This window comes from Chelmon rostratus, chromosome 11, assembly GCF_017976325.1.
Source record: "Chelmon rostratus isolate fCheRos1 chromosome 11, fCheRos1.pri, whole genome shotgun sequence".
NCBI lineage: Eukaryota > Metazoa > Chordata > Actinopteri > Chaetodontiformes > Chaetodontidae > Chelmon > Chelmon rostratus.
Genome location: NC_055668.1, coordinates 12,357,424 through 12,373,911, shown reverse-complemented (window position 1 = coordinate 12,373,911; position 16,488 = coordinate 12,357,424). Strand labels below are relative to the sequence as shown.

At 41.7% G+C, this 16,488-nt stretch overlaps 3 protein-coding genes across 4 annotated transcripts; 1 reads left to right on the top strand and 2 right to left on the bottom strand.

The window, feature by feature from the left end:
* Positions 1–124: 124 nt before the first annotated feature.
* Positions 125–5,531, bottom strand: LOC121613639. Its single transcript, XM_041947165.1, has 9 exons — positions 5,397–5,531; positions 5,017–5,234; positions 4,727–4,919; positions 2,161–2,286; positions 1,806–2,074; positions 1,470–1,686; positions 1,247–1,369; positions 851–1,068; positions 125–713 (listed from the first exon to the last, which is right to left on the bottom strand). Exons 1-9 carry the CDS (start codon positions 5,519–5,521, stop codon positions 496–498), a joined length of 1,707 nt encoding a protein of 568 aa, XP_041803099.1. The 5' UTR covers positions 5,522–5,531; the 3' UTR covers positions 125–495.
* Positions 5,532–5,965: 434 nt separating this feature from the next.
* On the bottom strand, positions 5,966–6,805 carry si:ch211-223p8.8 (dual specificity protein phosphatase 13A family protein). The gene is made up of 3 exons (XM_041948079.1): positions 6,561–6,805; positions 6,261–6,475; positions 5,966–6,174 (listed from the first exon to the last, which is right to left on the bottom strand). Exons 1-3 carry the CDS (start codon positions 6,803–6,805, stop codon positions 5,966–5,968), a joined length of 669 nt encoding a protein of 222 aa, XP_041804013.1.
* Positions 6,806–7,216: 411 nt separating this feature from the next.
* LOC121613967 (sphingomyelin synthase-related protein 1-like) lies at positions 7,217–14,959 on the top strand. 2 transcript variants are annotated; one of them, XM_041947708.1, is made up of 6 exons: positions 7,217–7,319; positions 10,569–11,195; positions 11,306–11,401; positions 11,486–11,603; positions 11,794–11,944; positions 13,152–14,959. In XM_041947708.1, the coding sequence occupies exons 2-6, from the start codon at positions 10,573–10,575 to the stop codon at positions 13,454–13,456; spliced, it is 1,293 nt and encodes a 430-aa protein (XP_041803642.1). In that variant the 5' UTR covers positions 7,217–7,319; positions 10,569–10,572; the 3' UTR covers positions 13,457–14,959. The 2 variants fall into 2 exon arrangements, with proteins under 2 accessions (XP_041803642.1, XP_041803643.1); XM_041947709.1 differs by having other exon boundaries at positions 7,221–7,358.
* Positions 14,960–16,488: the final 1,529 nt, after the last annotated feature.

Sequence of the window (16,488 nt, the reverse complement as noted above, 5' to 3'; positions counted from 1 at the left end):
TTTAAGTTGATATTTTTAGGCAGCTGGGCTACAACAGCTGACCTCAACAACGTCACGCACAGACACACACACACACACACACACACACACACATACACACACACACACACACACAGATGCTTTCTCACATACTGTATGATCTGAGTACCCTAATGTGACAGTGATTGCCTTCCTTTAGCCTTTATGGTAAAGAAACACAATGAATCATGGGAAACAATACCAGAAAAAGTTTAGTAAGCGTGGCGTGTTGCAGTATTGTCATTATAAGAATGTTAGTAATGTGTGGACAAGTGTGGGATCAGTCGGCATTTGTCAGTAGAGTTATTTCTGAACATGTAAAACTTCAAGCATTCACTTGTTACATTTTACCAATTGTTGTTGAGACAGAGATCATCTACTGACACACAGATGGCATCTCTATTTCTCAGATTTAATTCTTTTTACTGAAATTGTGGATTAAACAGGTGCCTGACTGGGATTGAAGTGCGTTCCTTGTCATGATGAGTCAGTATGGTCCTGTCTGCTCTGTGGACTGAGGCTCAGGTCCAGCTGCCTTAGCTGCTCCAGAAATCCAGAGTTGGGTCCAATGTCTCGGTTCAGACGCACAGCGATGATGGCCTCCGCTAACGACAGGCCATGGCAGATCATCAGATACGCAAGAACCAGGGCTCCAGAGCGACTGACACCCATGGCACAGTGCACAAACACCTTCCCTGGAAGATACATTGATTAGTTTATTTAATTAGTTTATCTCTGATTTACATTTTACCTTTGTTTGTGTAGTTCTGTTCGCCTCAAAGACTGTTTTTTGTTTATACAATGAATTCGAATGTTATAGTTGTACACCAACCATTTTTCTTCAGAGCACTTTCTATGAACTGTGCAGCAGGGTTGAAGAAAGGTCGGAGGTTAAACTCCGGATGGTCTGCAGCTTCAACACTGTGGTATTTCACATCAAGGTCACTGTAGAACTGCTGACCTGTGTTGATCCGGTGTCGACCTGCTGCAGCATTCAGTACGTGAGTCACGCCCAGAGACGAGAGTGTGGCTTTATCTCTCGCCACAGACCTGCAGATCACATCACATGCAAACTGATTCATTAGAATGTCTTTTTACAGCATTTCAAGCTGCTGCTTTTGATTTATTTCTTTGGGCTTTTTTCCTTTATTGTATAGTGACAGCTGAAGAGAGACGGGGAAGGGGGCATGACATGCAGCTATGTTCTACAGGTGATTTTTGTACTCACTCATCTCCGATGTACAGGTTGGGCCAGACCTGGTTGACAGGTGCCACTGGCTTCCTGTTCGCCCACAGAATTTGCCTCAGCTCTGTCAGTGATGGCGTTTCCTCCTCCTGGGCTGAGTGACCTCTGCAGTGATAGACATATGTATGTGTGTGTGTGTGTGTGTGTGTGTGTGCGTGTGTGTGTGTGCAAATGTTGATATTTCTGGCTTTGTGTGTGTCTTTACAGTGTTTGGGCCTGCCGTCGCCTCCTCCTCTCCCTCTCCAGGCTCATGTCGAGGCCTCGGAGCTGCTGCAGGAAGCCTGGGTTGGGGCAGATGTCTCTGTGCGGCCTGACAGCGGCCACCGCCTCCTGCAGCCTCAGGCCCTCCACAATCATCAGGAAGGCCAGCACCAGTGTTGCGGAGCGGCTCACGCCCATCAGACAGTGGACAAACACCCGTCCTGGGACAGGGATATTTGCTGTTACCTTCAGCACCAGATATGCAGCAAAATATACACTCAGTGGCCACTTTATTTGGTACACCTGTAAAATCTAGTACAGTCCAGTAGAGCATCTCTGCCATGACATCTAAGTGTGACTGACTTGCCTCCCATGGCCAGTGCAGCTCTGATGTATCGCGCAGTTGGATAAAAGAAAGGGCTAAGGATGAATTCTATTGCGTCATCTGCCTCCACCCCATAATAATCCACTGTCATGTCTCTGTAGAAATGTGGGCCAGTGTTGACGTAGAAGCAGACTCCAGGTCTGGGGTTTGGGGGTCCATGAGCAGCATTTACAATGTGAGTTATGCCCAGACTGTGGAGAGTGCCCTTGTCACGAGCTGCCACCCTGAAACACGATCACACATTCATATCTGTATGAGTGAGCGATGTTTATGTAGATGCGTGTGTGCATGTTACTGTGTGTGAACCTACTCATTGCCTATGTAAAGGTTAGGCCAGACTTGATTGAGGTGTCCAGTTGGTCTCCTGTCAGCCAGCAGGAACTCCTGCAGCTCTGAGACAGAAGGAGGGTCATATGACGGATCCCTAAGAGACATTCTGACACACACACACACACACACACACACACACACACACACACACACACACACACACACACACACACACAAACAGTAATGTTTCCATCATTTTTGGAGACATTACACAGATTTATATTCATTTCCTGGAGACTCGTCCTCACCATAACCACTCTAACCCTAACCATTACCCTGACCTCAACCCAAGTCTTCACACTAAAATGTAGTGATTTATGTCACTGGGACTTGTGTTTTGTCCCCATCTGGAAGGTGAATCCCCACAATGTGACTAAACAGTTCTGAACAGATTTATGTCCCTGCAGTGTGGGCTATACACATCCACACACACACACACACCAGTGTATTCAGATCTTTTACGTAAGTGAAAGTATTAATTCCATACCAGAAAAATACTCAGGTAAATGCTACTAAAGTAAAAGGGTAAATATAATCTATAAATAGATAAAATAAATAAAATAAATATAAGTATAATCAGGAACATGTACTTGAAGTATTGAAAGTAAAAGTACTCTATGCCAGAAAATGTCCCCTGTACCATATATTATATGAATATATTATTACCCATGTATTAATATAAAAACTGTAATGTACTGTTGTAGCTGGTTGAGTTAGAGTTCATTTGAGCTTTTGACTGAACCATGATTATTTTTGTGATTAATCTGCTGATTATTTTCTCCATTAAGCGATTGACTGATTGATTTGTAAAAAATCTGATAACTGTAAGAAATGTCACCACGATAGCAGTAATTTTCTGTCGTTCAGCCTATTGATTAAGTGACTGATCATCTCAGCTCTGCACACTACTGCAAAGTTTAATCTATATTTTATTAGCTCTCTATATGTTTTGGTATACAACATAGTAAAGTAACCATGACAATAGCTGTCAATGATTTGTAGCAAAGTGAAAAGTACAATATTTTCCACTGAATAGTAGAGTAGAAATAGCAATAGTCTCACAATGACCTATTCTGAGAAACCTAATGCACACAGTCATTGTGAACTGTAAAGTCAGAGATGACAGAATGAGCAAACTAAGCCGATTGAGCTCCAGACTAACCTGTTTCCACTGAATCATAAGAGCTTACCTCCATTCAAAGCAGTGCAAACTCTTCTCCCACCACGCACACTCTTATTTGTCTATAAACACTCAGACCCACATATAACTGTGGCCAGTTTCCTTTTATAACTCTGTAACCAAACACTCATTACTGACAACACATCCTGCAACATGCATTTATCTGCAGTTCAGGCACTTAAAAAACACATTTAATCCACTCTGACTGCATGTCTGCAGTCTCATGCTTATGGACAACAATGCGGCATTGTTCTGTGAACTTTAACATTAGCTCACTTGCTTAGTTTCCATGACCGCAGACTGTTATGTAATATACTGCTGTCCATGTGTTGCTACCCAGGAGCCTGCTGCTCTGCTCCTTTAAGAAATGTGTTTGAGGCTGCGAATAACATTCACCTGTGACATGTTAACTTCAGCTTTATTTGTTATGAAGCATTTTCTATAAATCAAACATGTAGGTTATGATCACTGAATGTTATAACAAGAAGAAAAAAGAAAGGCACGTATGGCCTCTTTTGACTCCTTCAGATGACTGTAAAGTACAACAGGTATCATTATAGGTTTAATTTAAAATCATGTGTAATTTTTGGTTACTGTTTATATGCCCATCTGTTGTAATGAGTCCACATTGAAATCTATTTAGAAAGCTGAGATTATTCGCCTTATCAAAAATTTTTTTTTTGCAAAAATGTAATTTTTGAAAATATGTAGCTGTATATCAATCTATTGCTTGTTTTTGTCAATAGTTAATAAGTGCTTGGTTGAATAAATATAGTTCAAAGCGTTATCGATCAAAAATGAAAAGTCTTTGTTAATGCAAATTTAATGCAGATTGTTGCTTAAACAAACAAAATCTGGTTTAAGGATTGTGTTGTTGTTAAAAAGCGTAATGTGCATAAAACATACCCAAAAACACAGTTTACCACTCATTTTATATCCATCCAGCCAAAATAATTCAATGAAATAAAATGTAAATAAAATGTCTTTAACGCACAAGCACATCAACACATAAAGCTGTATTTACAAAGCCTGTGGACACTGGCAGGTAACATTTGAATACAGTTTGAATATGAAAGAAAAACCTCAGTATGACACTATATACTTCGATATTTACATTCCACAACACGTGGTCACACAGGTGTTAAAAAGTAGACAACCTGAGAAATAACCACCATCAAACTCACACCTCTAGCTGCATCACACACATTCTGATAGCAAGCATTATTTGCATATTGACCACATTGATTACAGTGCAGTGTTAGATGGAAACAGGTGGAAAGAGATGGAGTTCTTGAGGAGACTGATGGATAATGTGTTGAAGGAGGTGAAAAGAGAGAGAGAGGGATGTCAAAGAAGAGGACACAACCTTCGCTTGAGTGTCAGTTGTTCATCCAGCTTGAGTAGGAGAGACAGGAAATTCTGGTTGGGGTAAATGGGCCGTTTTTGGACGACGCGCCTCAGAGCATCTCTCAGAGAGAGGCGCTGCCGCAGCATCAAGTAGGCCAGGACCAAAGTGGATGATCGACTCATTCCCATGATGCAATGCACCAGCACTTTTCCTGTAGAGCAGGACGGAGCATGTGAGAGAAAATAGAGGAGATGTACAAAAATATAAATGTTTCATGGGTCAATGGGTGTCACATTCACATTCTGTACCGTCTTTGCTCTTCAGGGCTTTATGTATGAAGTCAGCTGCAGGTTTGAAGTACTGACTGAGGTCAAAGCGGTCTGAATCCTCTGCTGGGATGCCAAAGTAAACGCAGGCGGACCCGTAAAAACTTTGGTCCCCGATGCTGCCCTGCTTGGAGTGTGCTGCGTTCAGGACATGAGTGATGCCAAGCTTATGTAATGTCTTTCTGTTCTGTGCTACAGCCCTGGAAAAACACACAGGAAAGACATGGACACCAGGAATAAAGAGGAAACATGTGAAAGGGTATCATGGAAGATAACACACAGGGATTGCAGGTTAATAAACTATTGAGTTTCTCTCTTGCAGGATCATGAAGGTATCCCCGCATCAGACTCAAGGCACTCACACATTTCCGATGTACAGGTTCGGCCAGACTTCGTCCACTGGTGTCAGCTCCAGTGTGCAGGAATCCAGGATGAGCTCTAGCTCTTTAATGAGCACCAGGTCCCGTGGCTGGTTGCTCCCTGACATTCTCCCCAGACACAGAGTGCTCCTCCAGCAGACCCCAGCACTGGTCCTGCTGCCTGTGTCCACTGTCCCGTTGCCACCAGAGCCTGCAGCTCAGTGAGGGACGCGAGCAGGTGGCTGTTTGGCTCCAAAATTAGCTCTGTGTGTTCAGTGAGGACTCTCTGACTGGATGCAGAGTTATTTAACGTTGCTGTTGCATTGATTGGTCTGTTCAGTGATGCCAATGGTCTGGGATGGGGGTGGGGGAGACAGGGACTCACTATGTCACTGCTGAAGTCACATCAGCAGAGGGCAAGGGAGGGGAGGGATGGACACAGTTGAACTGTTTAGTGCATAGATACAGTAAATGGTACAAATGGAGACAGTCTTGCATGGTGTGCGTCTAAACGAGCACATTGACTTCTGCTGACTAGGGGACAATTCTACAGTTTAATTTTGAGGGGTTGTTCATTTTGCTTCATTTGACCTTTCGGCCTGCAGTTTTTTGTCCAGGGTTATAAGCTGTCGCAGGAAGCCTCTGTTTGGGAAAATCCAGCGTTTTTGTTGCACACAGCGCGTAGAGGACAGGAGGCTGAGGTGGTGATGAATCATCAGGTAGGCCAGGACCAGCGCAGCTGAGCGACTCACACCCACAGCACAGTGGACAAACACCTTTCCTGGAAAACACAGAGGACACAAACAAAGATAATACAGGGTGTTTCTATGTAGTGTCACCAACGAGATGCGTGTCAGCTTGTGGTACCTCCTGATGTCAAAGCCTGGTGAATGAACTCAGCAGCAGGGTAGAAAAAAGGTGAAAGGTCAAATGTTGGCAGGTCGTTGGCCGGGACTCCGTAGTATTTCACGGTTGTTCCATAAAAATCATCACTGCCCTTACAGCACAGCTTTCCATGCGATGCATTCAGAACATGAGTGATGCCCAGCTGCCAGAGCCCGAGCTTGTCGTGAGACATAAACCTGACACAAATACCAAATTTTATTCATGCATCAGCAACAATTCAGACATGCATACGTGAACTCAAACAAGGCACGGGATACTCACATGTCTCCCAGATACAGGTTGGGCCACACCTCATCTCTGTGGCGACAGGAGCGTGGAGCTGAATGTAAAACCTCCTCCAGCTCCTGGAGAGACGGGATCTCCCACGTCCTTTTCGGATCCTCGTTCTCACATGTGCGCCTTTGCTCCTCCTCTGGGTCTCTGTTGCTGACATTTCTCTGCTCGGAGTCTTGTGGATCACACCTCACCTCACAGGCAGCACCTGGGGCTGGTTTCCTGTCAGCCATTACTAAGTTTTAGAGGGTGTTATTTCCCTCAAACTAAATCACGCCACTCCCTGTTGCCTTTTCTGTGGCTGCTCAGCCTCTGACTGTCAAAAACAGGTGGTGCCGTTTGGCACAGTCAGCCGAACTCTAACTCACGGAAATGTGTCTGCAGTCACATTGCTGGTTTTAAAACCAGTGTTTGTTTTTTTTTTGGTCAAACTCCAAGCAAACAAATAAAATGAAATAACACAAAATAAATAAAAAAGTAAATGAATTTTTAGGGGTATGTGGAGAAACCTGTAAACAGACCCTAGTGTAGGTGCTACATCTGGCCAGCAGATGTCAGTGTGCTTAAAGCAGCAGCCCTGCACGAGGCCGCCAGCTCTTCTTTACACGTGTTGTTTATTATTGCCTCTTCCTGTTTGCTGTTGCCTAGCTGTCAGAAGCATGTTGGCCATGAGAAAGTCCTGCGAGTTGAGACGCGCACAGGCAGCTCGTCCACACCCTCCGACGGCTCACTGACAGCGGATTTGTGGTAAGAGAGCCGACTGCTGTTTCGATATACTCTTTAAAAGTAAGTTTGAAACGACCAAATCAACTTTCTGCGACTTTGTTTGTCCTCATCCGAACATCTACCCTACTTTTTTTGTCTGTGTGAAGAAAACAATGGTTGAACTTTCCCACTTAACGATAGAAATGTGATTTTAATCTCTAAAAATTGATCTAATGCTGAAATGAAGCAGTGTGGCGCTGCATTGTGACCCTGTGGTGAACAGACTATGAGCCCTTTGTCAAGCTGTGCGTCACACACACACACACACACACTGAAGGGCTTTCTGTCACACAGTTGTGTGTCACTGCTCACTGTGACTCACTGTAAGCCAGCCAAACAAGCTGACATGGCTCTTATGAGTCCCTAAGTAAAGCCTCAGACAGAGAAGCTGCAGGATGTTGCCAGTAAAATCTAGAGGCTAGTTAAAAATAACTGATTTCTCTCTGAGGGGAACAGCAGCAGCCACCCAGGTGAGTTCCTTTAGACTTCAGATGTGTAAATGTTTAATACTGATCAGCTGATTAGTTGTTGTTCTGTATGGATCCTCCACTGGCAGCCAGCCACCATATGATCTGTATTACTGATGGCGGACATACGCCAAACTTTAGTTGGTGTGATAGTTCATCAGCAGCCGAAGGTTAAATCTAATGTCCTGTTATTTCTTAAACAGTATGTTAGTACAGATGATGTCATGTTAGGTGTGACTGTCAATCTCTCAGAAAACGTGAGTAGTACTGGGGGAATGACATTTCATTGACCTCTTTACTTGAATACAAGTTCAAGTAAGTGTCGGTAACACCAAACATAGGCTGATATTATCATGACATTAGACCAGTGGTGGTTGAAGTACTCAGGTCTTTTACCTAAGCGAAGTATTTATACCATGCTGTGAAAGTATTCCACCTCAAATAAAACTCCTGCATTCAAAACCTTACTTTAGTTAAAGTATTATAAGCAAAATATGGCTATAATGTGAAAAGTAAAAGTACTCATTGTGCAGTGAAATGTTTCCTGTCAGTGTTATACTGTTATATCTGATGTTTTTAGATTGATATGACTGCTGCATCAATGTGTATGTGGCATTTTACTGCTGTAGGTGTTAAAAGTTAAACTAATTTTAGCTGCTCTATTTACTTTCAGGTAGTTTAATCTACAGCAACGCATAAAGCCATCATCTCTAAAAAGTCAACGTCTCATGAGCTCAGAAAAACAGCCCTGTTTTCAGCTTTACCATGCATTTTCCTGCTAATCCAAGAGGGATTTTTAAATAGTTTGTTTATCTTAAGAAGCAGGAGAATTTCCTCAAGCCATAAAGGAACACTTCATCCTTCAGTTCATCAGAAAAGTTTCAAAATCAACAATTTTGGAGATACATGGTTTCACTATACACGAAGGGTATAAAATTTGTAATCTCAAAAGTAACTAAAACTGTCAGACAAATGTAGTGAAGTAAAAAGTACAATATTTGCCTCTGAAATGTAGTGGAGTAGAATTATAAAGTTGCATTCAGTGTAAATACTTAAGTTAAGTACAAGCACCTTGAATCTGTACATTTATTCATCATAAAAATAAGTCTAATACCTCCCTAAAAACCTTTGTGCTATCTCATGCATTACTGGAAACTGAAGGTCGCTTCATTGGGTAATTTTAAGTCTGTATCTGCTGTCCAATCAGCATGTATCGCTCATATTCAGTAGTAAACAGGAGTGCAGTCAGTGTTGGCTGAGCTTCGCAGACCTTTGGAGCAGCAGGGAGCACAGGGCGAGCAGCGCTGTGCTGAGCTTATCAGAGGCCAAAGGATAAACCCGAGAAAAGTGCAGAGCAGAGATTCAGCATTTCATCAGTTCCAGAGTCTTTCTGTGGGAGAGGAACCAACTTACTCTGCCTGTTCGTTGTAAACCCTGGATGGTCGGTGACTCCCTGTTTTTCAGTGTGAAATGACACCTATGGATCAGAGAGGATACTCACACTCAGTTAGGTTGAACTCCTGCCTGTTTTGGTTTGACACAACACACGAGCTTGCTTTATGAGGATCAGTGCATGGTGCCAGTGTATACGTATATACTGTAAGCCGCTGCTCTAGTGTACAGTCATACATCTGAACACAGATGATGTAATAGCACTGAGTAGCCTGCAGTGAGTAGTGCTGAGTAACATCAAATAAGAGCCCAGGACATATTAATGACTGTATGTTAGTGCTGAGTGAGACAGTCACATTTAAAATAAATTCTTAATCATTTTTGTCATTTATTAAGCAAAAGTGTCCTTTTCTTTCGTTCATAAAATGTCAGAATTTCTACATGAATTTCTATGCCTGTTTTTGTGTTTATTCTTTGCTGCATGTGATTTCTTTGTTGTAAAGCACTTTGAGCTGCATTTCTTGGATGAAAGGTGCTGCAGAAATAAAGTTTATTATTATTATTATTATTGAAAAGGTCACAGTTTCTCAGAGCCCGAGATGATGTCTTCATCTTACATGTTTTGTGTCAACAACAGTCAAAACCCCAAAGATATTCAGTCTGACATGATGTTAAAACAGAAAAGTAGAAAAGTCTCACATTCAAGAAGCTGCAACCAGAGAGTTTGCCTGATAAAGGACTAAATGATGAATTTATTATCAAAATACATGCTGATACATTTTCACATCGACTACTTAATTGACTAATATTTTAGATATACTCTAGACAGAACAAATGACGGAGGAGCTCATCTTAGACCTCATCAATTCATCTATTAGTTGATCAAGAGGAAGCCGTTTGCCAACTATCTAAACAATAGATTAATTGTTTAAGTCCTTTTTCAAGCAAAAATGGCAGAAATGTGATTATTCCTGTGAGGATTTCTGTTTTTCTCTGTGTTCTGTACCTGTAAACGGAATAAAACAAGACATTTGAAGAAGTCACATTGAATTCTGGAAAAACGTCTGATTTAATAGACCAAACAACAAGTTGATTGATTGAGAAAGTAAATAGAAGAGAAATAGAGAAGTAAAATAATTGTTAGTGGGAGCTGAGCTCATTTGTGCAGTTGTGATCAATAGTATGCAGATTGAGTGGTACTGTCAAGGGGTGTGTTTCGGGCAGTTTTGTATTCAAACAATGAGACTGAGAGTGACGAAGACACTGATGAAGTCAAGAGGTGAAAACAGTGCAGAGAGAAGTGGTACTCAGTTATCAAAAGTTAATTAACATGCCGTTAATGACTTAACACTGTGCATGTCTCTATCTGCAGTGGCATGGCACCGTCAGAGGACAGTGTGAGTGCCTGGAGCTGTAAGCGGGTGGCCCAGTGGCTGCAGGAAGAAGGTTTCGGGGAGTATGTGGAGTTATTGTGCACCCAGCACCGGCTGGACGGCCTCAGCCTGTTGGCTCTCACTGAGGCCGACCTGCGCGGGCCTCCGCTGGGCCTCACCGTGCTTGGAGACATCAAGAGGCTGACCATAGCCCTCCGCCGGATCCAGAGACAGAACCAGGCCCAGCTGGAGGTGCTGGGTCTCCGGCCTACAGACAGTCTCCCTGCTGGGCTCTCGTCTGGCACCGCAGGGGTCGAGTGGAGCTGCGATGGAGCCGACAGGAGGTATAACGGAGGTGAGCGCTCATGTAACGGGACTGAACTGCGGCTGAGGAACGGTGATAGATCTGGCTACGGTTCAGGAGCGGTGCTGTGTCATATACACTCCAACGGGAGGTGTAGGCAGCATCTGGCTGGTAGATTGGACCCAGAGGTTTGGAAGACAGTCCTCAGTTCCTTGTATGTCTTTTTTGTGTTTGGATTTACATCTTTTGTCATGGTCATCGTACACGAGCGTGTCCCAGACATGAGGACATACCCACCACTGCCTGACATATTTCTGGACAGGTATGCAGTGCATGTTGAGCAACTACTCAGACTCCATAGTTCATGTACACATTCTCTTATCACTCATGTCTAATCTACACACTGATGCACGTGTTTTTGTACTCTGACAGTGTTCCTAGAATCCCTTGGGCTTTTGCAATGGCTGAAGCCTGTGGTGTCATCCTGTGTTACATGTTCCTGTTGATCCTGCTCCTTCACAAACACAGGTAGTCACAGTTCCAGCTGTTCCCACCACTGATACACTGTGTTTTATTCGTCCTTCATCCTTCATCTAAATGTCTATATTTCAGGTCCATTCTCTTCAGACGGCTGTGTTCTTTGATGGGAACTGTGTTTTTGCTTCGTTGTTGCACCATGTTTGTCACCTCGCTCTCTGTGCCTGGGCAGCACCTGAAATGTGCCAGTAAGGTGGGAAGAACACAAGATTATGTGATCAAATATGGTTTGCCATTTTCAGATCTCAAGTGGCCAGTAACTCTTGTTGCTACTGGCAGTGTGACAGTTTATTCTTGGCTCAGCGTTCCCACTGTGATAATAGATGAACAGCTGCCGCTGTGATTCACAGCACGACTGATAGCTACTGTCTTTTGTTCCCCAGACATATGGTGATACCTTGGGAAAGATACAGAGGGCGCTAGCGATCTGGAGTGGATTTGGAATGACTCTGACAGGCGTTCAAACGTGTGGAGACTACATGTTCAGTGGACATACTGTTGTCATCACAATGCTCAACTTTTTTGTGACTGAATGTGAGTGTTTTATTTGCGTCCAACGACAGAATGTATGACTCCAGAGATTTTGTGAGCTTTGTTAAAGGATAACACTGACATTATTCTATATTTTTCTTATTGTCAACATATCCTATGAATCCTAGTTTATCTCTCTATACTGACTTCCCTTCCCTGTCTGTGGCTCTCAATCCCGAGCCCACTGGTTCCTGTTGAAGAAATCTTTAAAAATTGGACACAAATGTCCAATTGTCATTTAAAACTATAGCTGGGCACTGTAGTTCTTAGCAAACTTAATAAGTAACTTAGTAAACTTACCAAGGAGTATTTGCAATTAGTATGTTATTAATAGCTTTTTGATAATAGTGGAGCACTATGGTACAGAGGATTAACCTATATTAGACTTTGAATACGCTGGACACTGTAGTTTGTTGCAAACGCTACTTAAATGGGAATAAATCGTGCTTTAGTTGGGGACTACTTTCAGCTGTGGACTAATACACATTTGCTGTGCCAGCAGCAGGAGGGTGTAGATGATTCAACATAAATTACAGTGGCCTGTTGCATACGCAATATGCCTGGTCTCTCTTAAGTTAGGGTGCAAAGTCCACACTAAACAATACATTGAAGCTGGTTGGTTTGATACTAAACCTGTATCTTAACGCACTATTTTCCTACTATACTACAATTCTTGTAGTTCTTTAATTATTGTGTTGCCTCTTATGCCCACTCGTCTTTGAACACTTTGCTACAGAATAGCAAACAGGCTAACGGCTGAAAATAGCTAATGTTAATCACAAACCAACAACAAAAACTTATGAAAACTAGGACAAAGCATTATGATTAGTTGATAACAATACAGCCTTAATCTACAGCAAGCGCAAAATAACAGTGACATCACGTGGTGAAACCATCAACCTTTCTCTTAGTAGTGGCATTATCCTATGTTGGAATAGGATAATGCCGCTACTAAGAGAAAGGTGTAAGGTTTAACTTGTAACTACATTGTAACTATTGTACATAAACTCCATCCTAAATTATGTTCAAACTAGGCTGCGTTTGAACTTAACTGGTGCATAACTGGTGCAACCTAGTGCTGGTGTTCGTCTTCCAGGCTTTGGCTAGGAGGATCAGTTCACTGTTGGGTTTGGTCTTTTCATGGGATTTTTTGACAGTATAAAAAATATCAACTATCTTCAGGGTGTTTAATTATTCCGTTCAATTGCAGACACTCCACGATCCTGGAATCTGATTCACACCATCTCCTGGGTGTTGAACCTGTTTGGGATTTTCTTCATTCTGGCAGCTCACGAGCACTACTCCATCGACGTGTTCATCGCCTTCTACATCACCACCCGCCTCTTCCTCTACTACCACACCTTGGCCAACACCCGGGCCTACCAGCACAGCCGAAGGGCCCGCATTTGGTTCCCCATGTTCTCCTTCTTTGAGTGCAATGTAAATGGTCCTGTCCCCAACCAGTATCACTGGCCCTTCAACAAACCTGCCTTTATGAAAACTCTGATTGGCTAGAGTGTTCTTTCAAAGATCAGCTGGTGCCTCGTAGGCTGTAATATTGTAGCCTGAATGAAGAACTTCTTGCTTGAGATGCTGCCTCTCATCTTTGGATGGTTTTAAGTTTATTAATTGAGAGTTTTTTTTCTCTCATTTGTACTAAATTTTTTTTGTCAACTGATCTGATGTTTAAAGAAACAGTTTGACATTTAGGGAAGTATTGGAAAGTAAGATGAGAAGATTAACACCGCCTGCATGTCTGCCTGTTTAGCTGAAGCCAGCTACTGGCTAGCTTAGCTTGGCATAAAGACTGGATACAGGGGGAAACGGTCATCCCGGTTCTGTTTGAAAGTTAGAAAATATTCCACCTACAGTACCAACACCTCTAAAGCTCAGTAACTAACATTTGTTGAATCAAAAAACTGAAAAAAGCTGGTGTGAAAATGTTTTGTGATGCTGACAGAAAGACTGCAGGTAGTCTGTCCCAGCCAAGAAATCTCCAGTAACACGTTTTTGTACAAATCAGTGCGGATCCAGGCTAGCTGTTTATCCATTGTTTTCAGTCATTATGCTAAGCTAACCAGCTGCTGGCAGTCCTGCCATATTTAGCATTCAAGTATGAGAAAGGTACCAATCATCTCATCTAACTAAACGAGAAAGGGAAGAAGTACATTTTCCAAAATGTTACTGCCAAGTCAAAGAAATGTATGTTATTATGGGGTCTAAAAGCTGCAGGTGCAGATCATTTATTTGCCTGTCATCACTTTCTGTATTCATGTTGTACTTTGGGGATTTTTAATGCTCACTAATGGTTTGTTGTAGTGGTCTGTCGGTCGTTAGTCCCACTCAGTATTTAATGTAATGGATACTTGTCAGTTTTTGGGAGTCATTCTGGTGACAGTTCACATGTTGGTTTGCTGCAAACAGATTTGACTCCTGTTTGATAGCTGCTACCAAAGGAGCAATTGTTTCTTTTGATGTGCAATGAGTAAAACACTTCCTGTTCTCCACTGAAAGAGCTCTCTTTCAGTCCGTTTTCTGTTTTGCTTTGTTTTTTCAGTTACACTTTATAAAGTGAACCCTGCAGCTTTGTTGTATTTGATCATGGCACCATTGGGATTATGTAGCTTCCGACATTGACAGTTAGACTCAACCAAATGTCTGAACATTTACTGTAATGTTCACTTTTGCCAATCAGCCCTTAGTATGATAATTTTTTAAATCTTAATTTGATACTGTGTTATGGTTTTTTATTTGTTACAGGTTGTTTATTATGTAATGAGTATAGAAAAGTACAGAGCTGGATTTTGTTGAAGCTTTATTTTCCATAGTTTTTCCTGTCTTGCACAGTACAAAGACAGACTTATTGTGATTACAGCTGTTGAGAAACAGCTGGATGACAGTTTCAAAGTACATTGTTTACTATGTCATGGTTGATCCACTCTATATCTTTTTAATAATTGTTTACAATTTGTGGCTTTATTTGCAATGCAATTAATCTATCTCAGCAATAAAAGTTTACAGATAAGAAAACAGTTTTTATATTTCAGACTGTTTCCTTGGCTGCTTTTTCACTAATGTTTCTTTTTGCATTTGTTGAATAAAGTAGATTATAAATATTATTGGAAAAAAAAACGAATTTCTTGTGAGTTAGTACTAAGAACATTTAATATTCATCATGGGTGGAAATGTCATGATTCAGCGAGATGTGCTGTTAATTTGCGATATCAACCAAGCCTACATGCCTGCTGCTCTTCTTCGCCTTAAAACAAATATCTGATAACAGATAATGCATCACTGTTCACCTATTATCAATAATGATATACGCTCTTTAATATAAAGCACTCAATAGAGAGTTTTCACACACGTCAGCTTCGTGTTGACCACACCACCTTGCAATTAGGAAAGCTCTGAATATGTAGAATTTATGCATAAAGAAACTTAAAACTGTGAAAGAACATTTTTAATAAAAAAATATATGTTTATGTTTAAATGTATATTTATATAAAAACTTGTGAAACTCAGTGAAAAAGCATGGCCAAATGCACCATTTCTTATATTATTATTCCTATCATTTTTATTATTTAGTTTCTGGTGGCAGTAAAAGATGAATCAGCAGATAAAACCAAAAATATAAAATATTATCAAATAGTAACAGTGGCAACTGATGATTCCTTCACATAGTAAGATTATTACACTTAAATACTACCAATACTTTCAAATGATATATGATGGACTGATCAAGCCATCTTGATTAATGTAAACTGTAAATCCTTTCTACTGTTCTATGTCTATGTTTTAATGTCTAATTTTCATATTCAGTATGTTGCACATAAAATGTATTTTGCTTTGAAAGTTGTTGCTTACAGATGTCTTTTATTTACTCTTCCAGGCTTCTCTCCATGTGTTAGTTTGTCTGCTGGGACTGGTTGTCCTGTGCCACTCTGACTGCTTCTTCCAGCAGATCAAAGGTTTGAAAAACCCTCCAAAAGGTGAATCGACAGGATAACACTTGGAAGAGGTCTCAGCAGCAGATCTGGTGCAGTGGAAACTGTTCTCTGCTATGTTCGACAGAAGTCGGACAAATTAGCATTCAGTTCTTTTCCATCTGTCGCAGCGTTTCATTGGAACGCAACATCCAGCTGGTGTGTTTACTGAACTCCCGCCAGCTGACTCAAAACCTCATTGATGCACACACTGATACACACTTACGCTCAGTCAATACCACAAATGCATCAGAGCTTGAGCTGTGTTTTATGCCTTTACGTGCAGGGTGTGCACGCTGCATGACTTTGGGTCTAAATGGGTGAGACACTGCATGATGTGCTCTTGTAGGATGGAAGCTTTGAGCTGCTGTAGCATGTAAGACTTTCATGCCTCTCCTTGGTAGTGCTGCATCGTCAGCAGTAACAAATTGGCAACATATGATGCTAATTTTACATGAAACATATGCTGATTCTGCTCTCTGTAATCATCCAGTGAGCCCCAAACTACTGAAAAACTGAGAAATAATGTTCATCTGTGACAAATGAAATAAATATGTGTTCTGT

Bases quoted from the DNA above. Each gene is read 5' to 3' on its own strand.
- si:ch211-223p8.8 (XM_041948079.1), bottom strand. From the start codon at position 6,805: ATGGCTGACAGGAAACCAGCCCCAGGTGCTGCCTGTGAGGTGAGGTGT. The intron at 6,476-6,560 runs GTGAGTATCCCG...TATTTGTGTCAG, and splicing joins AACCTGTATCTGGGAGACAT to GTTTATGTCTCACGACAAGC. The intron at 6,175-6,260 runs GTACCACAAGCT...TGTGTTTTCCAG, and splicing joins CCAGGCTTTGACATCAGGAG to GAAAGGTGTTTGTCCACTGT.
- LOC121613639 (XM_041947165.1), bottom strand. From the start codon at position 5,521: ATGTCAGGGAGCAACCAGCCACGGGACCTGGTGCTCATTAAAGAGCTA. The intron at 4,920-5,016 runs GTACAGAATGTG...CCTGCTCTACAG, and splicing joins AGCCCTGAAGAGCAAAGACG to GAAAAGTGCTGGTGCATTGC. The intron at 1,370-1,469 runs GTAAAGACACAC...CTATCACTGCAG, and splicing joins CGACGGCAGGCCCAAACACT to AGGTCACTCAGCCCAGGAGG.
- LOC121613967 (XM_041947708.1), top strand. From the start codon at position 10,573: ATGGCACCGTCAGAGGACAGTGTGAGTGCCTGGAGCTGTAAGCGGGTG. The intron at 11,402-11,485 runs GTAGTCACAGTT...TCTATATTTCAG, and splicing joins CTGCTCCTTCACAAACACAG to GTCCATTCTCTTCAGACGGC. The intron at 11,604-11,793 runs GTGGGAAGAACA...TTTGTTCCCCAG, and splicing joins ACCTGAAATGTGCCAGTAAG to ACATATGGTGATACCTTGGG.